Below are 16,850 nucleotides of genomic sequence, written 5' to 3' on the forward strand. Positions count from 1 at the left end.
AAAGGTGGAACTGGAGTTAAACATAATCATGCAAACATTTAAAGGTTGTTACCTGCCATGAAGCAGTGATTTCATTCTTGACTTGCCTGTCCCAGTTGAATTTTCTGTTTATAATTATATAGATTGTGTAATATTTGCTACCATTGATGAAACAATATGTTGGTATACTAGCATGTTATAAAAATGTATTAGCTAAAGAATATGCCTTTTTAGCACTCTAGGAACATAGTATTCACTTTTAAAATTGAAAGGGCGAACTTACAACTCTATCATTTATTTTGTTATATTTACTGAACATAATAAAGAATGACCAAGGTAATTTTTATTAAGGATCACTGCAAATTGTAGCATAGAAGACAACATTTTTGTCTTATTATTTATTGTAATGAAATGTGAAATACATAGTAAAAATATTTTTAAATTATGCTTTAATTTTTTTAAAGATAAACAAAAGAACCTTACAAATTCTACAGAAGAAATGGAGACAAGTACTGCATCTTCAAATACACCTGATCATCCAAGTAGTGTCCTTGAAACTGGAAAGGTAACAACAGTGACACCCCTGGATGTGAATCGTTTTCAAAGTAAAGCTTTCCAAAGTGTTATTTCACAACATATTGGTAAAAATCCTAGCCCTCCAATTGGAAGCAAAGTAGTACAGAAGGAACCATCTCTGCATCTGGACACACCATCTAAATTTTTATCTAAAGACAAACTCTTTAAACCTTCTTTTGATGTCAAGGTAAATACTTTGAAAATCTTGTTCATGTTGTAAATATTTGAGAAAACAGTTAACTGTGGCTGTTATAATGTAACTATCAATAAGTATGAATTTGTTAGTTCTAATTTTGCTTTTAATTTCAAAGCAAATGCTTAGTTTTAATATTAGGTTACTTTTTATATCTGTAGTTATTTATTTTACTTGAATGAATATTTTGTAATATGGGTAGTTTATTTTTCAAGTTTGTATTATAACATGACATTGATGTGATCATGTTGTACATAAGAGTTGATAAAAGTTGTCCTTTATATAGAAAATTAATAATATGTTCTAAAGTGTGTGTATTTGTTGATTATGAGCAGAATTAGAATATATTCTTCAATTTAGCATACCGGCAAGGGCTATATAACTGATTTGCTTTTCTCCTTCTGGCAAGAAAGTTTGTTTCATTTGTACTTCAACTTTTATGTTTTCCTTTTATGTTAGAAAAGCTCCAAATGGGGTTGATCCAAAATTTGTGCTTCCTTGTTTCATATACTTTTATTCCTTACTTCCAGAAATGAGTATGTAGTAAATGATGTGATGAATCCCAGTCTTCTCTTAATTTCCAGTCAACTAATTTGTTTATACCTGGGAAGTTGGTATTCTCTGGACCTCACTGGCTTTGAAGTGTTATAGTGAAACATTTCAATTATTTTGCAATTTCTATTTGAAATCATTAGATTTCTTAATGAAATTAAGAATGAATTTTAATTGAATGTATTCTGACAAAATCTATATTTAATTTAATATATTTTTCTTTACTTGTTGCAAAAATAATGATCATAGTTGTCTTATCAGTTTATTTTATAAAAATGTCCATCAACTATTGCCTCAAATCACATTTTAATTATACATTCAATATTATAAATCATCACCAGAACACTAATGATATGCAGAATTTTACATAAACTCTAGCATAAGTTCCATCATTTCTCTAGTATCAACAGAAGTCAGAAATGCCTTGAAACAGCCAAGTTGAGCTTTTAAGCTGCTGTGGCTATTTCATGCCATGTTCTTAATTTACAGCATTCATTTAGTGACTGTTCAGAGTTATAACGGCACTGAAAAAAGTGATTTATGACCATTTTTCACACTTAACAACCGTTGCAGTATCTCCGTGGTCACATGATCAAACTTCGGACGCTTGGCAACTGGCATGTATTTATGATGGTTGCAGTGTCCTGGGGTTATGTGATCACCTTTTGTGACCTTCTGACAAGGAAAGTCAATGGGGAAGCCAGATTCACTTAACAACTGTGTTACTAACTTAACTGCAATGATCCACTTAACAACTGTAACAAGAAAGATTGTAAAATGGGGTGAAACTCACTTAACAATTATCTTGTTTAGAAACAGAAATTTTGGGCTCTGTTGTGGTCGTAATTTGAGGACAACCAATAACTCTCTACTATAATTGAGTACATTTCATCACAATTTATGATGTAGGAAATTAGAATAATTTAATAATATTTATCTATTTTGTAGCAATTACATAATTTTTCAATATCCTTGAGGGCTTATAGCTTAATAGGAGCTCTTGTTCTAAATTGAATGATGACTTTCCTTATTCTTGTAGGTAGCTTAGTTTGTCAATAAAACTAACAGATTTTATTTTGGTCTGGATAAAAACTAAACTTTGTTAAATCTTATAATATAAAAGCTTCTGTGATATAACTTGATTGGATATTTTACATAATTAGAAGAATAAAACAAAACTTTTATTTATTAGATTAGTTTATGAGAAACATTTTGAAAATACAATCATTAATGCTTTTTTATTATTATTCCTATCCTCTAGGATGCTTTGGCAGCTTTGGAAACTCCAGGTGGTCCTAACCAGGGAAACACAAATCTAAGTACTCCTCTTTCAGAAGTCATTGGCAGGAACTTAAAACTAGCTTTGGCCAACAGCACACGTCAAACCGTTGCTCTCACTGCCAGTCCGCAGCTAAAAGCTCCAAGTTGGCAAAGGGTGAGCTTAGCATTTAGTTTCATGATATAGGTATGGAGTCAGTTAGTGGAACTTCATTTGTTCTTGGCAAATTGTTGTCTCCTGAAATGCATTCATTATATAGTATATAATTTTTATTAAGAATTTTCATTACACTATTAAGTATTAATAAAAACTAAACTTGGAAAAAGAGAATAGAAAGAAAGAATAAAAAATAGGCTATCATACATAAAAAAGAAATATATGAAGAAGTGATTCAAACCTTCATTAAAACAAATAGAAAAGCAAATTATTACTCTTCAAACCCTATAAGGTTAAACAAATATATCTTCATCTCATATATCATCCCTTATACATAAACAAATCCATAAGATATTAGCCTTTGAATCCCCAGATCAGCAAAAAATCTATAAAGGATTACTGGAAAATTGCAACAAATATTTTTAAACAAATAAGTTTACAAATCCTAGTTTTACAATACTTCTAGCAGTCTTAATCTTTAATTCAGTCAAATATTGTTATAAGATTTGATTTTACTTCTTCTTTATCCCATCACACAGATATCTTCAAGGCTTTAACAAGCCTTTTGTAAATCTAGTAATTTGTATTTTAATATTTTAAAACTTCAGACTCTTTCTTTTATATATCCAGTAAAGCAAATCATTTTCTTGTCCTGTCATCTTTAGTTCCACATTCCATATTTTATCTTATCAGATAAACATTGTTCCACATATGTCTTTCCTTCATTATCTCATTCTTTTATATATATATATACATAGAAGCAAACATTATTATTGATAATGTTGCTATTGTAGTTATTAATTTTTGGCTTCATTCTTCAAAGTATTTTTAATAGTTTGGATTTCATAATTTTCAATTTCATTCTGTAAATCCTAGTGTTAATTGACATCAGATTTCATATTTTTTTCTCCTTAAAATCTCTCCTGTAGTGCCTAATTTCTAAATTGTCACCTATCTTTTGTTATGACTTGCAGTTGCCATTATAATCAAAATAAATTGTTTCCCCTCAAGTTTTTTTTATAATTAGTTCCAAAATCTTATAGTAAAAGTCTTCCAAATTTATCTGGCTCCTTAATCCATTTATAACTTTCTTAGATCAAAATCTTTTTTTTTTAATGTCCAAGTTTTTTATTAATTTTCCAATATTGCGTTTACATATTTGAAAAGTAGCATGGTGGTTGAGCATTGTAATTCCATTACATTTAAATATCATCAGTACAAATCTCAAAGTATTACAACAACAAATTCCCTCTATTTCCCCCATAAGATCTACTATCATATTCAGATCAATACAGTTCTTTTTCTATCAATCAAACAAAAAATACCTTTCTAATATTCATCAATAATCTTTAGTCTATACATATCTTAATTAATTTGACATTCCATCTTTTAGACAATAACCTAATAAGTTTTTCTTAACTTTAATTTTGCATTAATATTTAAATTTAACATTTAATCTTTATCATTTCCAGATTTTAAATGATCCCAATTTCTCAGTCTTCTATATCATATTTAGGGCTAATAATTTTTCTTTTCTTTTCCTTTTTCTATTTCTTTCCTTTCTTCCTTTCCAGAAAAAAAAGAAAAATAAATAAATAAATAAATAAACCATCAGCATTTATACCACAAGCTAATATACGAATTTAATTATTAGTATTTATACTTCTACGTTTTATTTAACCTGTGTCTCAACTCATGACAATATCTTAAATTCAAGTCTTAGTTATCTATAAACATTCAAACTTTTAGAAATCAGTAACCTGGTAATTGATTTTCCCTTAATATTTTAATTTAACATTTAATATTTATCTTTTTTCCAAATTTTAATTAAACACGATTCCTTTGTCACAATTCCTCATATGATCTAATATTTAAAATACAGACCTTATGTGTAAAATCTATCATATATCTTAACAAACTAATAAGACAATATAATATTCTTATTTCGATATTTATATTTCTAGATTTTATAAAACCAATTTTTTATCTCAAATCATTACAATATCTTATATTCAAAATACATATTCTATCCATTTAAATATATTCTATTTTAGATCTCATATATAGATCAAAACCCCAATCCCTTTCAGTCTAATTCTAGATTTTTTCCTCTGCCAAATCATCTTTCGTATCTTCGCTTTTAAATCATCAAAAAGATCTCCTTGTATTGTTGTAACTATTGTTTGATATTGATAAAGGTGTTCAGTTGCTGTTTTCTTAAGAGGGCTAGCTGGTTTAACAGGTCGACTCTTTATTTTTCCAGTTCGATGCAGTTATTTCAAAGTATTTATCTTGTTTTTCATCTGTTTTTCTTTTTTGTCTTCAAATTCCTTCTGGTTTATAAGAAAAGTCTTTTCCTTGTTCTCTATTATCAGCTTCCTTCCCATGTTTTCCACAGTTTGTATTTGTTGAGTATCTAAGTCTTCTGTCATAACATTTGGTTGTTTCCCCTTCTCTATATAATTCTGTATAGATGATTCTTTAGTTGAAGTTATAGTTTGAGCTTGCATACGGAGAGTTTGGATAATTGCTTTTAACATATAAAGAATTTGTTCCTGTACTTCCTCTGTGGGAGAAATCCATTCCTGTTCTTCTTCCATTGTCGTATATTAAACTAAACAAAAAACTTACAATCAGAAAGTCTACCAAGTAAAAAGCTGAGCTGAGTTTCTTGCTGATGGTGCTTCAAGGTTACTTTGTATCTTATCTGTTTTTAAGGCAATCAACAAGTCTCTCTTAAAGAATAGCAGGTTACAGTCTCAAATTTAGCCAGCAAATGTCATCTCAGAGTTAATTAGATCTTTTCAGTTTTCTTTTCCCCCTCTATTTTAAGGGGGAGAAAAAGAACCCAAATCTTCAATAATAGAGTAAAAATCATAGAAGAAGAAAAAATAGAGAACATAAAGTCACAAGTCTTATAATCCACCAATTTTAAAAAGTAGAATTCCAATTAGGATCCCAGTATTTTTCCCAATGTTTTAGACTCCCAAGTGGTTGATACCTGCTGTTTCTGGAGAGAGGGCTAAAATCCCCCTTCCCTCACCACAGGGGGGAAAGTACTTTAGCAGCTTATGCAGGTAATTAAGTAATTAGGATGTAAGAGAGGCAGATCTCACCCAATCCTTTCCATGCTGCTTTGAAGTTGCCAGATGTTAATGTGACTTCAGCTGTTAGCAGCCTAGGGACAAGCCATATTTCTATGGCCGGTCTTTTTGTCCACCAGTTTGGAGGAAATGCCAGGTCTCACAGGAAAATTGCTGCTCTCTTGTGATCCAGCAAAAGCCCCTCCTCCTGGTCGCTTCTCCGGGGCGATTTTTGGCCCTTTTCAGGGCCCCCCAGCGATGCAAAATTGAACAGGGGAGAAAGAGCAGATCTCCCAGCCGTCCATGGCGGCTGTGTGACGAAACCGGAAGCCCTTAGATCAAAATCTTATTTAGCTTTTTGCTCTTTACTTCAAACTCTTTAAGTCAGGGGTTCCCAACCGGGGCTGCGAGATGATATTCCATGGGATGCAAAAATTTGGTTTTTCAAAATTATAGTGTATATGCATAATTCGTTGCCGTTATTTCGAACTTTTGTAAGGATTGCGAGAGTATATCAGAAGCGTTCTAGGGGTGCAGGGTATAGAAAAGGTTGGGAGCCAGTACTTTAAGTTATAAGCTTGTAATCAATTTTTCTTTTGTTTAGAGTTCTTAAACCTGTCATTGTGAATTGTCTCTAATTTAAACTTGGAATATGGGAAGTGACCTTGGGGAAGATGGGAAAGGGGTGCTGCCTGGGACACAATCAGACAAGAGAAGGATCCCCAATGGCTCAATGGTCAGCTGCTTTGGAAGGATCCACCCTAAGGGGTCAAACAGTTAAAATTGGCAGTGGGAAATTTTCTACTTTCAGACCTACAAGTCTGTTAATGCAGCTTTACAATAAAATAGCTCATCTAGTTGTCTATCCTGTCTGGTTTACCTAGAATGGCTCATATAGGTTTAGAATAGCTAATAGGCAATTTTTGAAGAGAATTAGAAAATGAGATTTGTGAACTTAGTGTCCTTTAAAAGGCTCTGCCACAGGCATGAGCAAAATGGCTGATTCCATTGTCTTCCAGTACTCAGAAATCATGGGAAATCACTATTCTATAGTCTTACGAGGAGCAACTATCTGGAGGACATATGGGTGATCTCCCATCCTTTTATTATTTGGAGAGGATTCTACTCACCGGTTCCTTAGTTTTTGCTGTGGTTATCAGCTCTGCTTTTGCAGAACTATTTTCAATTTGCCATATCTTCACTGGAAATTTCAGAAGTAAGCATATCTGAACTGTGAGAAGAAAAATATAATTATTGTTATGAAGGCTTTCTTAGCTTTGTGTTGGCCTGCTTGAGCTTCAGCTTTCATAATTCCCCATTTTTGGCCATATTTCTGAAAGTGTGTTGGAGAAGTGTAAATTTTCATACCTTTGGATAATTACAATTCTTGAGTCATGTAGGGCAGATTTTTTAAAAACAATAAACTTTATTACATCATAATATGAACTGAGTGGGCAACCATTATGCATGCTTCAGTGATCTGCTATAATATCACTTTGTAAGGACGTTTAAAAATAAAATTAAGGGTGTTTTTTTAGCCTTAATTATACCTGTAGTATTGAAATTAGCTTAATTATGAAAAACAAGGCAGTTCTTGATAGGAATTCTGAAAATTAGTGGAGGATGCTCTTGAGTCTGGACATTTTGAAAAAAAGTATATGTGAGCCAGATAGTATATGATTTTACATTTTGATGAGTAATTTAGGAATGAAATCCCTCCGTACTGATGGTCCAGTTCATTTCACTGCTAGCCTTCTTAAGAGCAGCCTTTCTCAGGAGGGGTTTCCTCTGTCACCCAAAAGAAGAATTTAGAGTAAGTGATAGAGTAGTGATGCTACTGACACAAGACTTGAATGTTATTCTTCCTCTAGTGATGTCTGAGGACAGTGTTGTAATAGCTAGCAGTGCCATTTTTGTTTGTTTTTTTAAACTTAGCACAGGGGTAGGCAATCTTGGCTCTTTTATGACTCGTGGACTTCAACTCCCAGAATTCCTGAGCCAGCTTGGCTGGCTCAGGAATTCTGGGAGTTGAAGTCCACGAGTCATAAAAGAGCCAAGGTTGCCTCCCCTGACTTAGCACAATGGAGCTATTTTATTGAAAGAAATAATTAAATGAATCTCCCCTTTACTTCCTTTAAATATTAGCTTTTTAAAATACAGAGTTGTGTAAACAATTGAATGCTGGAAACTTGAAATGTTGAAAACTCAAATGTTCAAATATTTTTCCTAACTTGAACAGGAAGAAGAATCAAAACCTTTAGTGAATGTTGTCATCTGTGTGAGTAAAAAGCTGAGTAAAAAGCAGAGTGAATTGAATGCTATTGCTGCATCTCTTGGAGCTGATTACAGGTATATAATAATAATAACAACAACAACAATAATAATAATAACAATAATGATAATAAAAAAGTTGGAAGGTACCTTGGAGTTCATCTAGTCCAACCCCCTGCTCAGGCAGGAAACGCTATACCATTTCAGACAAATGGCTGTCCAGTCTCTTCTTAAAAACTTCCAGTGTTGGAGCATTCACAGCTTCTGGAGGCAAGTTGTTCCACTGGTTAATTGTTCTAACTATCAGGAAGTTTCTCCTTAGTTCTAGGTTGCTTCTCTCCTTGATTAGTTTCCATCCGTTGCTTCTTGTCCTGCCTTCAGGGGCTTTGGAGAATAGCTTGACTCCCTCTTCTTTGTGGCAGCCCCTGAGATATTGAAACATTGCTACATGCAGCTGTAAGCTAAATAAATAGCAATATAGTCGTTAGAATGACTATAGATTTAAATTTTAATAGCTCTAGAAGTTCAAATGGACTATATAATATTGTAATTCATTTTACATAATCTTTAATGATAGTGCAGAAAATTAAACATGAAAATATTAGAATTATATAATATTTTATAATATTGCTGAATATACATTAATATTAGTATACTAATCAAATACTAACATTTTTTCATATTATGGAATTACATTCAATTTTACATTAGATCCTCCTTGAACAGTAGTCCTAAAAAAATATCTAGAATTTATTTAAATTTATTGTAATCTTCCTCTCTTGTTGGCTTACAAAATACACAAACAATAAAAGTTTGGCAGCCCAGACTAAAGTAACAATAAAAATAGCAAACCATACCACACTGGGATCAGAGCCAGGTCTTATGGGCTTTCAGAACTGTCTTTGCCTCTCATACAAAAAAAAAATGTATGCTTCTTTTGTCCTAACAATATTTAATATATGTGACTTGGAGAATATCTACTCTGCTTAAACATATACGGCAGGAAATAACAATTTGAATTGTTAAGGACTGTATGGATTTTTTTTACTATATGCATCAGAATATGTATCAGAATATTATTAAAAAAAATTCAATAGATGTAAACAGGTAATGGCCCAATTTATTATAACAGAAATATTCACTTATCTAGGTGAATTCTGCTATGTGCAAATTAATTCTCTCCTTCTGAATTAGCAATTATTTAACAAATATTGATTGTGTGCATTTATTCTAGGTGGTGTTTTGATGAAACTGTAACACATTTCATCTACCAAGGAAGGCAGAATGATAACAGCCGGGAATACAAATCTGCTAAAGAAAGAGGCATATACATTGTTTCAGAGCATTGGCTCTTGGAGGTAGGGATAGCCTTTCTTTTTGATGCTAAAGTGAAGAAAATGTTTATTTCGTTTATTTATTATTAATTATTAAATGTTATGCTTTCCATCTCACCGATACAGCAACTCTGGGCAGCCTAAATATAATAAAAAGGTAAAAAAGGTACTACAGAACAGTTAAAATTAAAGATTAAGCCAAGAGGATGGGCAGCATGGGGATCTTCTTTCAGAGGCTCTTCTAGATTCTGAAATTCTTTGGCAGACAAGATCGGCAGTTGGCCTCTTCCTTTGGCATGAGTGGGATGGCTAATCCCATTGGGTGAGACAGCTGTTCAGATACCTGAACCCATACTATAAAGGGCTTTAAAAGTAATGACCAACACCTTGAATTGGACCTGGAAGCAAATTGGCAACTAGTGCAGGTGACATAACAGCAAGGTGAGGGGCCTCTAGAAGTTCTGTGCCACTGCATTCTGTACCAGTTATAACTTCTGAATACTCTTCAAGAGTAGCCCCATGTAGAGCATGTTGCAGTAATCCAGCTGAAAGATGAACAAGGCATGGGTGACTGCATGCAGGGCCTCACAATGCAGGAATGGGCTCAACTGGGACAGAATATGAAGTTGTGCAAAGACTCTCCTGGCCACAAATGCCAACTGCCCTTCGAGCAGGTATTGTGAGTCTAAGAGAACCCCCCAGTGTAACCCCATCCAGAACTAAAGATGATAAACTCCCAGATCCCCAGATCTTTTGAATCCACAGTTATGTAGACGCCCATAGCCTCTGAGCACTGCAAGAGAGCAGCTGCAGCATCACTTGGATCACCATAGATGGAGATGTAAAGTTGACTTAAATTAGAATATTAATGATACCTCATCCCATGATACTGGATGAACCCATTCAATAGTTTCAGATTGATGTTAAAAAGGAGACGAGAGAGAGAAAGAGAGAGAGAGAGAGAGAGAGAGAGAGAGAGAGAGAGAGAGAGAGAGAGAGAGCACCAAGCCCCCAGCATATCACAAAGAAGTGGTTGTGGACTGGATCTCTTGCTCACTGTTAACACCAATTGGGACCAGTCCTGAAGAAAGATCCTCTGGAATTGCAGTGCAACCATTTTTTCCATCACTTCCCTAAAAAGAAATTGTCCAGGCAATGGAACCTATGAAGGTTTCTTGAGAACAAGTTGATGAAAAGTTAAACTGAGGTTTTTATTAGCAGAAAGGATAGAGATAAGAGATATGGTTTTATCTCAGTTTATTATTTGTCTCCTTCTACTATAGAAGGTTTGCAGAGTATGCACTTGAGGTTCAGAGGAAAGACTGCAAGCAGGAAAGGGATGGTTTTGGAAATACTTTCATCTGCAAAGTTCTGCCAGATCAGAGAAGTGTTTAAAAAAACTTTATAAATATAAAATAAGATAGCTGACATTTTGTGTGTAATTTGCATGTATTTCTGAACTAGGCATATATTTTATACATGCTGCATTGCAGTTGTAGACCATGAATATAAAAATACAATGTTTCATTAATTTGGCTCAGGAGAAAAAGGTCCTCTGAACAGTTTCTCTATATTCTCTTCTTGCAGAAATATATATTTTAGCCCCATTGTGTATAAAATGTTATCATGTATAGGTGGAAAGTTAAGATTTATGTGACATTCTTTAATTTGCTGTAACTTTTTCTTACTTCCTTAAGGAAAAAGATATAGATTTTCACAGAGCCCTGTTATTTTTTACGTTTATGCTCCATCATCTGATAAGCAACTATTGTTTGTCAGAATAACTCTTAAATTCTGTAGATTTTTCTATTATTCAGTACAATTGCTATTTATAGTAAATGTTACGGTGTTTGGGGATTTCCAGGTAAATACTTTGCACACAACCTTTGCTTTGTTGCTGTTCTCCTAATATATCTAATGAAGCACTGTTCTAAAAAGATAAAAATAGATGCTGTTAAGTGAGAAATGAAATTTCTGAATCAAAGGATGTTTTGTCTTTGAGTATTATACAGTGCAAAAACTTGGTTTTGAAGGGTAGTACACACTTGTTTAAATTAATATTTTAAAAATAAATCTGTTGCAAAATTATCTCAGGGACTGGAGTCTAGTGGAATCTTTACTAATAGAGAAGCAAGTGAAGCAAAAATGATCTAAGATCTCATTCTAATTCACAAACACATCTTTTTTTCCTTCCTCTTCTCTAATCAGTGGACTGCTAGGGAAGGGTATTATTTGCACAGATAAAATTGGGTCAGAAGCCACATATTGTCACTTCCAAAGTGAAAAAAAAAAATCTCTTTTTTAAAGAGCCATACAGTACGACTTCTTTATATGTCTGCTTATTTTTATGTCCCTTTTAAAGAAAAGGCCATAATTTGCCCATCCCAATTCCAAGTATTTTGTTACTTGTTTTACTTTTATTCTAGACATCTTATGATAGCTGTGAGTTTCAGAAAAGGTAAAGAAGCAAGGTTCATAATGGTGGGAATTGTGAGAAGCCACTGATTAATCTGAGACCTTAAACATGACAGAGGTTTAAGGGGTTGGGAATTGCAGAATAGTGACTTAAATTACCTGCATTGGAAACAGTTTATCTTCTGTACTTAAATGAAGGAATTCTGTGTTCCTTGTTCAGCAGCAGCTGCAGTGACAGCAACAGTAGCAATAGTATAATGGAGATAATGATTTTGCACAATTAAGGTCTTAATATTTTTTTTACTTTTGCTTCCTTTCCTTCCTCCAAAAGATAAAATTGGAAAGATGAGATAGGGAACTGAAATAAATTGTTTCTTGCATTTCATCATTTTTGGGCTGTCTCTTACTTTTTCTAATCTCATGCATCTGATGAAATGAGCTTTGATTGGTAATTATCTAGGTCACTAAGTAATTCATCTTTACTGGAGCTTTCCATTGGGAAACAAAGTAATCTTTTGTTTATTGTCTATTAGGCAGGAAAGAAGAAAAATTTATTAATATTAACATTCGTTTATGCATTTATTTTTCGAAAGTGGTGGCATTAATCTCTTTTTAACTGACCTTTACTTTCTTCCCAGAGTGCGCAAGAATACAAACGATTAGTTGAATCTCTTTATCCTCATACATATAATCCTAAAATGAGTTTGAATATTAGTGGTGTGGAAGATGACAGGTTCTCACAAAGGCTTGACACTGTTGGAAAAGACGGGAAAAGCAACAAAGTATGTTTTTTGTTCAATCTATTCTTCCATTCAGTTTGCTAATATTAATCTATATGTATAAATAACAATAATGGTTTTCTGATTTGCTTTCACTCATATTAGTTCTAAAATACCATATTAAACTTTAAGAACGTTGCTTGCTATAGTATAACAGAAGTAATCAGAATATTATTATTAAAATTAATCTTAATTTTTAAATAGTTTAAAATTTTATACTTCAGCAATGCTTTGCATACAGAACATTTTGGGTTCAAGCTCTATCATCCTAACTAGGGTTGAGCAAATAAATCTTGGAGCTGGTAAACATATATTACTAATCTATAATCTGTTTTTAAGTTAGAAGTTATGTGTACACACGCATACACACACTCACTTTGCTGTAGTTCTATAAAAAAACTGTTTCTATTTCAATATTTGTGATGCCCATGTTGTGTTTTATTTGAGGTTTTACCCATGCCTTTTTATATGTAGTTTTTTTAATACTAATTTGTTTTGTTATTCAATTATTTCAGAATAATTCACTGGATGATGATACAAAAAAAGTTATTGTTGATCAAATAAATGAGGTTGGACAAAAGGACAATGAACCAAAAGGAGGTAACCTTTTGTGTATTTGGCCCCCATCACTAGGTATTTTAGAATTTTTCATTGAGTTTTTAAATTTTTTAGAATGTGGAATGGGAAAAGTGTGACATAAAAAGAGGTCTGTTATAGTTTTTATTATATGATAAAGTAGACCACAACCTACTACTTGATAAGATAGAAAAATGTGGGTTAGACAGCATCACCACCAGATGGATTCGTAGCTGGCTGACCGGCCATACTCAGTATGTGGTCCTCAATGGAAACCCATCTAAATGGAGGGAAGTGTGTAGTGGGATGCCCAGGGCTCTGTTCTGGCCCCAGTGCTCTTCAACATCTTCATCAATGATTTGGAGGAGATAGATGGAGAACTCATCAAATTTGCAGACAACACCAAGCTGGCAGGAATAGTCAACGTTCCAGAAGATAGGCTTAAGATACAGAAGGATCTTGACAGACTTGAACATTGCGCGCTATCTAATAAAATGAAATTCAGTGGTGAAAAAAGTAAGGTTCTACATTTAGACAAGAAAAATCAAATGCACAGGTATAGTAGGTACCTTGCTCAATAATAGTGTGAGAGGGATCTCAGAGTCCTAGTGGACAATCACTTAAATATGACCAAGCAGCCTTCTGCAGCTGCCAAAAAAGCCAACAGAGTGTTAGGCTTCATTAAAAGAGGGATAGAATCAAGATCACGTGAAGTATTAATACCACTTTACAATGCCTTGGTAAGGCCACACTTGGAATACTGTATCCAGTTTTGGTCACCAAGATGTAAAAAAGATGTTGAGACTCTAGAAAGAGTACAGAGAAGAGCAACAAAGATGATTAGGGGACTGGAGGCTAAAGCATATAAGGAATGGTTGCTGGAATTGGGTATGTCTAGTTTAATGAAGAGAAGGACATGATAGCAGTATTCCAATATCTCAGGGGCTGCCATAAAGAAGAGGGAGTCAAGCTATTTTCCAAGGCACCTGAAGGCAGGACAAGAATCAACGGATGGAAACTAATCAAGGAGATAAGTAACCTAGAACTAAGGAGAAATTTCCTGACAGTTAGAACAATTAACCAGTGGAACAACCTGTCTCCAGAAGTGATGAATGCTCCAACACTGGAAGTTTTTAAGAAGAGACTGGATAGCCAGTTGTCTGAAATGGTATAGGGTTTCCTGCCTGAGCAGGTGGTTGGACTAGATGACTTCCAAGATCACTTCAAATCTTATTATTATTGTTATTATTTATTTATTTATGTATTAAGCCACAGATGTAATAGTGATTGATTGTAATAGTTTCTTTATTGATTCTTCTTTTGTATGTAAGTTTTAACACAGACATTGGAAATGAGGGAAAACTTTCAGAAGCAACTCCAAGAAATCATGACTGCCACATCATTAGCAAAGTTGCAAGGACAAAGAAACTCCTTATCTAGGAATGGTTTTGAGAATTCTCCAACAACTCCAGATGGACCCCGTTCTGTTCGTAATGGCCGCAGTAGAATCTTGGAAGCTTTAAGGTAGCTACTAGCCAGAATGTCTTAAGATTTCAAGGCTGTAATCTTAGGAAAGCTGTTCAGAACAGCTTAAGTTATGTCCTCATTTTTTCCTAACACTTGCTGCATATCCTCATGTTTCAGGCAGTCACGTCATGGAGCAACTGATGTCAATACTGAGCCATCCCAGAATGAACAGATAATTTGGGATGACCCTACGGCAAGAGAGGAGAGAGCAAGGCTTGCCAGTAACTTGCAGTGGCCTAACAGTCCTTCACAGTATTCAGAACAAGTTCAAACTACTGCAGTGACCCCAGGAGAACTTTCACTTAGAAAGTCTGTAAGTGATACAGAAATTGTTGAAATGGGTAAGTTGCAGCATAAATGGCAGAATGGCATTTCAGCATTTGAGTTGCAATTTCATTATCACATGAGAATCTGTAGTTAAAACTTTTGCACATTTTAGCCTTCATTTTTTATTTGTGACATGGAAGATATCTGGGCTGAATTAGGTATATTGCTGTCATTTCATGCTTGACTTCTTGTGGACCTTCTAAAATTTATGTACAAAAGCAAAGAGTCACATAGTGAAAGTTGCCTGAATTATTTCTTGTTATTTTGTAAATGAGCACTTTAAATGCTTTATTCTTTTTAATAAATCTCTGCATGGAAGGTAATTTTTGTTGTTTTTATGTTTTTATAGTCTTAATGAATTTGACATCTTTTCTCATGCAAAATGTTTGGATTGAGAAATTTGTATTGAGACTGAAATAGAATTTAGAACATGTGTTTGTGGCATGAGTTTGGATTAACCTGATATTCATCTTATATGTAATAGAGTTTATATTGTATATATTGTTATTCCATGTGTAAATAAAGCTTAGGTTGTAGCCTTAATCATGTTTATTCAGAGGAAAATCCCATTTATGTTGAAATAGTTACCTACAATTAAGTAGGTAACTGTCTTGGAGTATAGGAAAGGAGTATTTATGCTCCTGTTTGACTGGTCCATTTTTACTTGCTTTTACTCAGTAAACTATTCAATTTCATCAAATATGAAAAATCATGCACTAATATTTTTCTGATTTAAGGGATTAATGATTCAACGAAAATTGATTCAGTTGAGGTTGCAAATCTTCTAATTAGAAATCCAGAAACGCCAATAAAAGAAGATCACCTGATCCCAACTCCATTGGCTCCTGCTATTGCTTTTCCATTGGCAAATCCTCCTGTCGCTCCCCAGCCAAAAGGAGATGTATGTTCTATCATGGTAAATGGATACATAGAATAACACATAAATTGAGAAATTTTATCTCTAGTTTGACGTGATCTTAGATTTTGCGAATAAGATAATCTTAAATTTTAGATAATAGATATACAAGACAGAAAAAATGTTCATTTCAATTGTTTCCCAGCATTTACTTTCAATCTTGTAATTTCTTCTACTTGTTAAAGAGTAATGAAAATATCGAAATCAAACAGGAAGTAAATTAAAAATAATGGGTATTGCTTCACAGAATTTGAACTGGCTATGAACTTAGTTCTCTCATTCTCCATGTAGACCAATGATACAATTTGCTGAAATCTTTATGGAAAATCACCTGGAAGACAGTTGGACAGGCCTTTCAATCAAATTGATTAGTTGAAATTCTCTTCTTACTCTGCCAGAAATCCTTTTCCTTGATTAAAATTTAGTTGAAAGCCTGGGGAAAGTAAAATCCTGCCAATGCTGCAAAGTCCAAAGGTTAAGTTAAACATCAAAATTCCTAATAAATATTCACAATAGCTAAGTCTAATATATTTGATTGCAATTGGCTATTTCTGACTTTATTCTTCCTGATGAAGAAAATAGAGATTGGAATTGAACTTGTCATCTTTAGTAATATAGAGAAAGGTAATATCTATGTGGATGCCTTTAGAATGACCTAGAAAAAAAAATCCTACTCTTCTCCATAGGCGCAGGCCATAATCTTGATTTCAAATGTATGCACAGATTTTACTAATTCAAATAAATAATTTCCAAAATATAATTCTGTTAATCTGTTGTATGAAAAACAATAGTCTAATAGGACGTAGACATCTAACAAATGATTAGATTGTAAACTTTTATTTTGCAAGGCTTATGAGCCATAAAACTGTTTGATTTAATGTGTACTT

At 33.4% G+C, this 16,850-nt stretch overlaps 1 protein-coding gene and 2 long non-coding RNA genes across 9 annotated transcripts in view; 1 reads left to right on the forward strand and 2 right to left on the reverse strand.

The window, feature by feature from the left end:
• The window catches only part of TOPBP1 (DNA topoisomerase II binding protein 1), a 53,650-nt gene that overhangs the window by 19,680 nt on the left and 17,120 nt on the right, over window positions 1-16,850 (forward strand). For 4 of the 7 annotated variants that reach the window (XM_039336162.1, XM_039336166.1, XM_039336164.1 and 1 more), the window contains exons 14-22: window positions 444-742; window positions 2,562-2,735; window positions 8,058-8,167; window positions 9,324-9,447; window positions 12,477-12,620; window positions 13,133-13,217; window positions 14,525-14,717; window positions 14,838-15,061; window positions 15,785-15,963. In XM_039336162.1, coding sequence (XP_039192096.1) covers window positions 444-742; window positions 2,562-2,735; window positions 8,058-8,167; window positions 9,324-9,447; window positions 12,477-12,620; window positions 13,133-13,217; window positions 14,525-14,717; window positions 14,838-15,061; window positions 15,785-15,963 — 1,532 coding nt within the window. The remainder of the gene's footprint in view (window positions 1-443; window positions 743-2,561; window positions 2,736-8,057; window positions 8,168-9,323; window positions 9,448-12,476; window positions 12,621-13,132; window positions 13,218-14,524; window positions 14,718-14,837; window positions 15,062-15,784; window positions 15,964-16,850) is intronic. The other 3 variants (XM_039336165.1, XM_039336167.1, XM_039336168.1) reach the window with 1 other exon arrangement.
• Window positions 5,706-8,299, reverse strand: LOC120304982. The gene is made up of 2 exons (XR_005555886.1): window positions 8,240-8,299; window positions 5,706-7,049 (listed from the first exon to the last, which is right to left on the reverse strand). It is a non-coding gene; the product is annotated as an uncharacterized LOC120304982 (long non-coding RNA).
• Window positions 8,414-16,001, reverse strand: LOC120304981. Its single transcript, XR_005555885.1, has 3 exons — window positions 15,871-16,001; window positions 12,460-12,591; window positions 8,414-8,550 (listed from the first exon to the last, which is right to left on the reverse strand). It is a non-coding gene; the product is annotated as an uncharacterized LOC120304981 (long non-coding RNA).

Source organism: Crotalus tigris, unplaced genomic scaffold (assembly GCF_016545835.1).
Source record: "Crotalus tigris isolate CLP2741 ecotype Arizona unplaced genomic scaffold, ASM1654583v1 scf7180000017666.27876245, whole genome shotgun sequence".
NCBI lineage: Eukaryota > Metazoa > Chordata > Lepidosauria > Squamata > Viperidae > Crotalus > Crotalus tigris.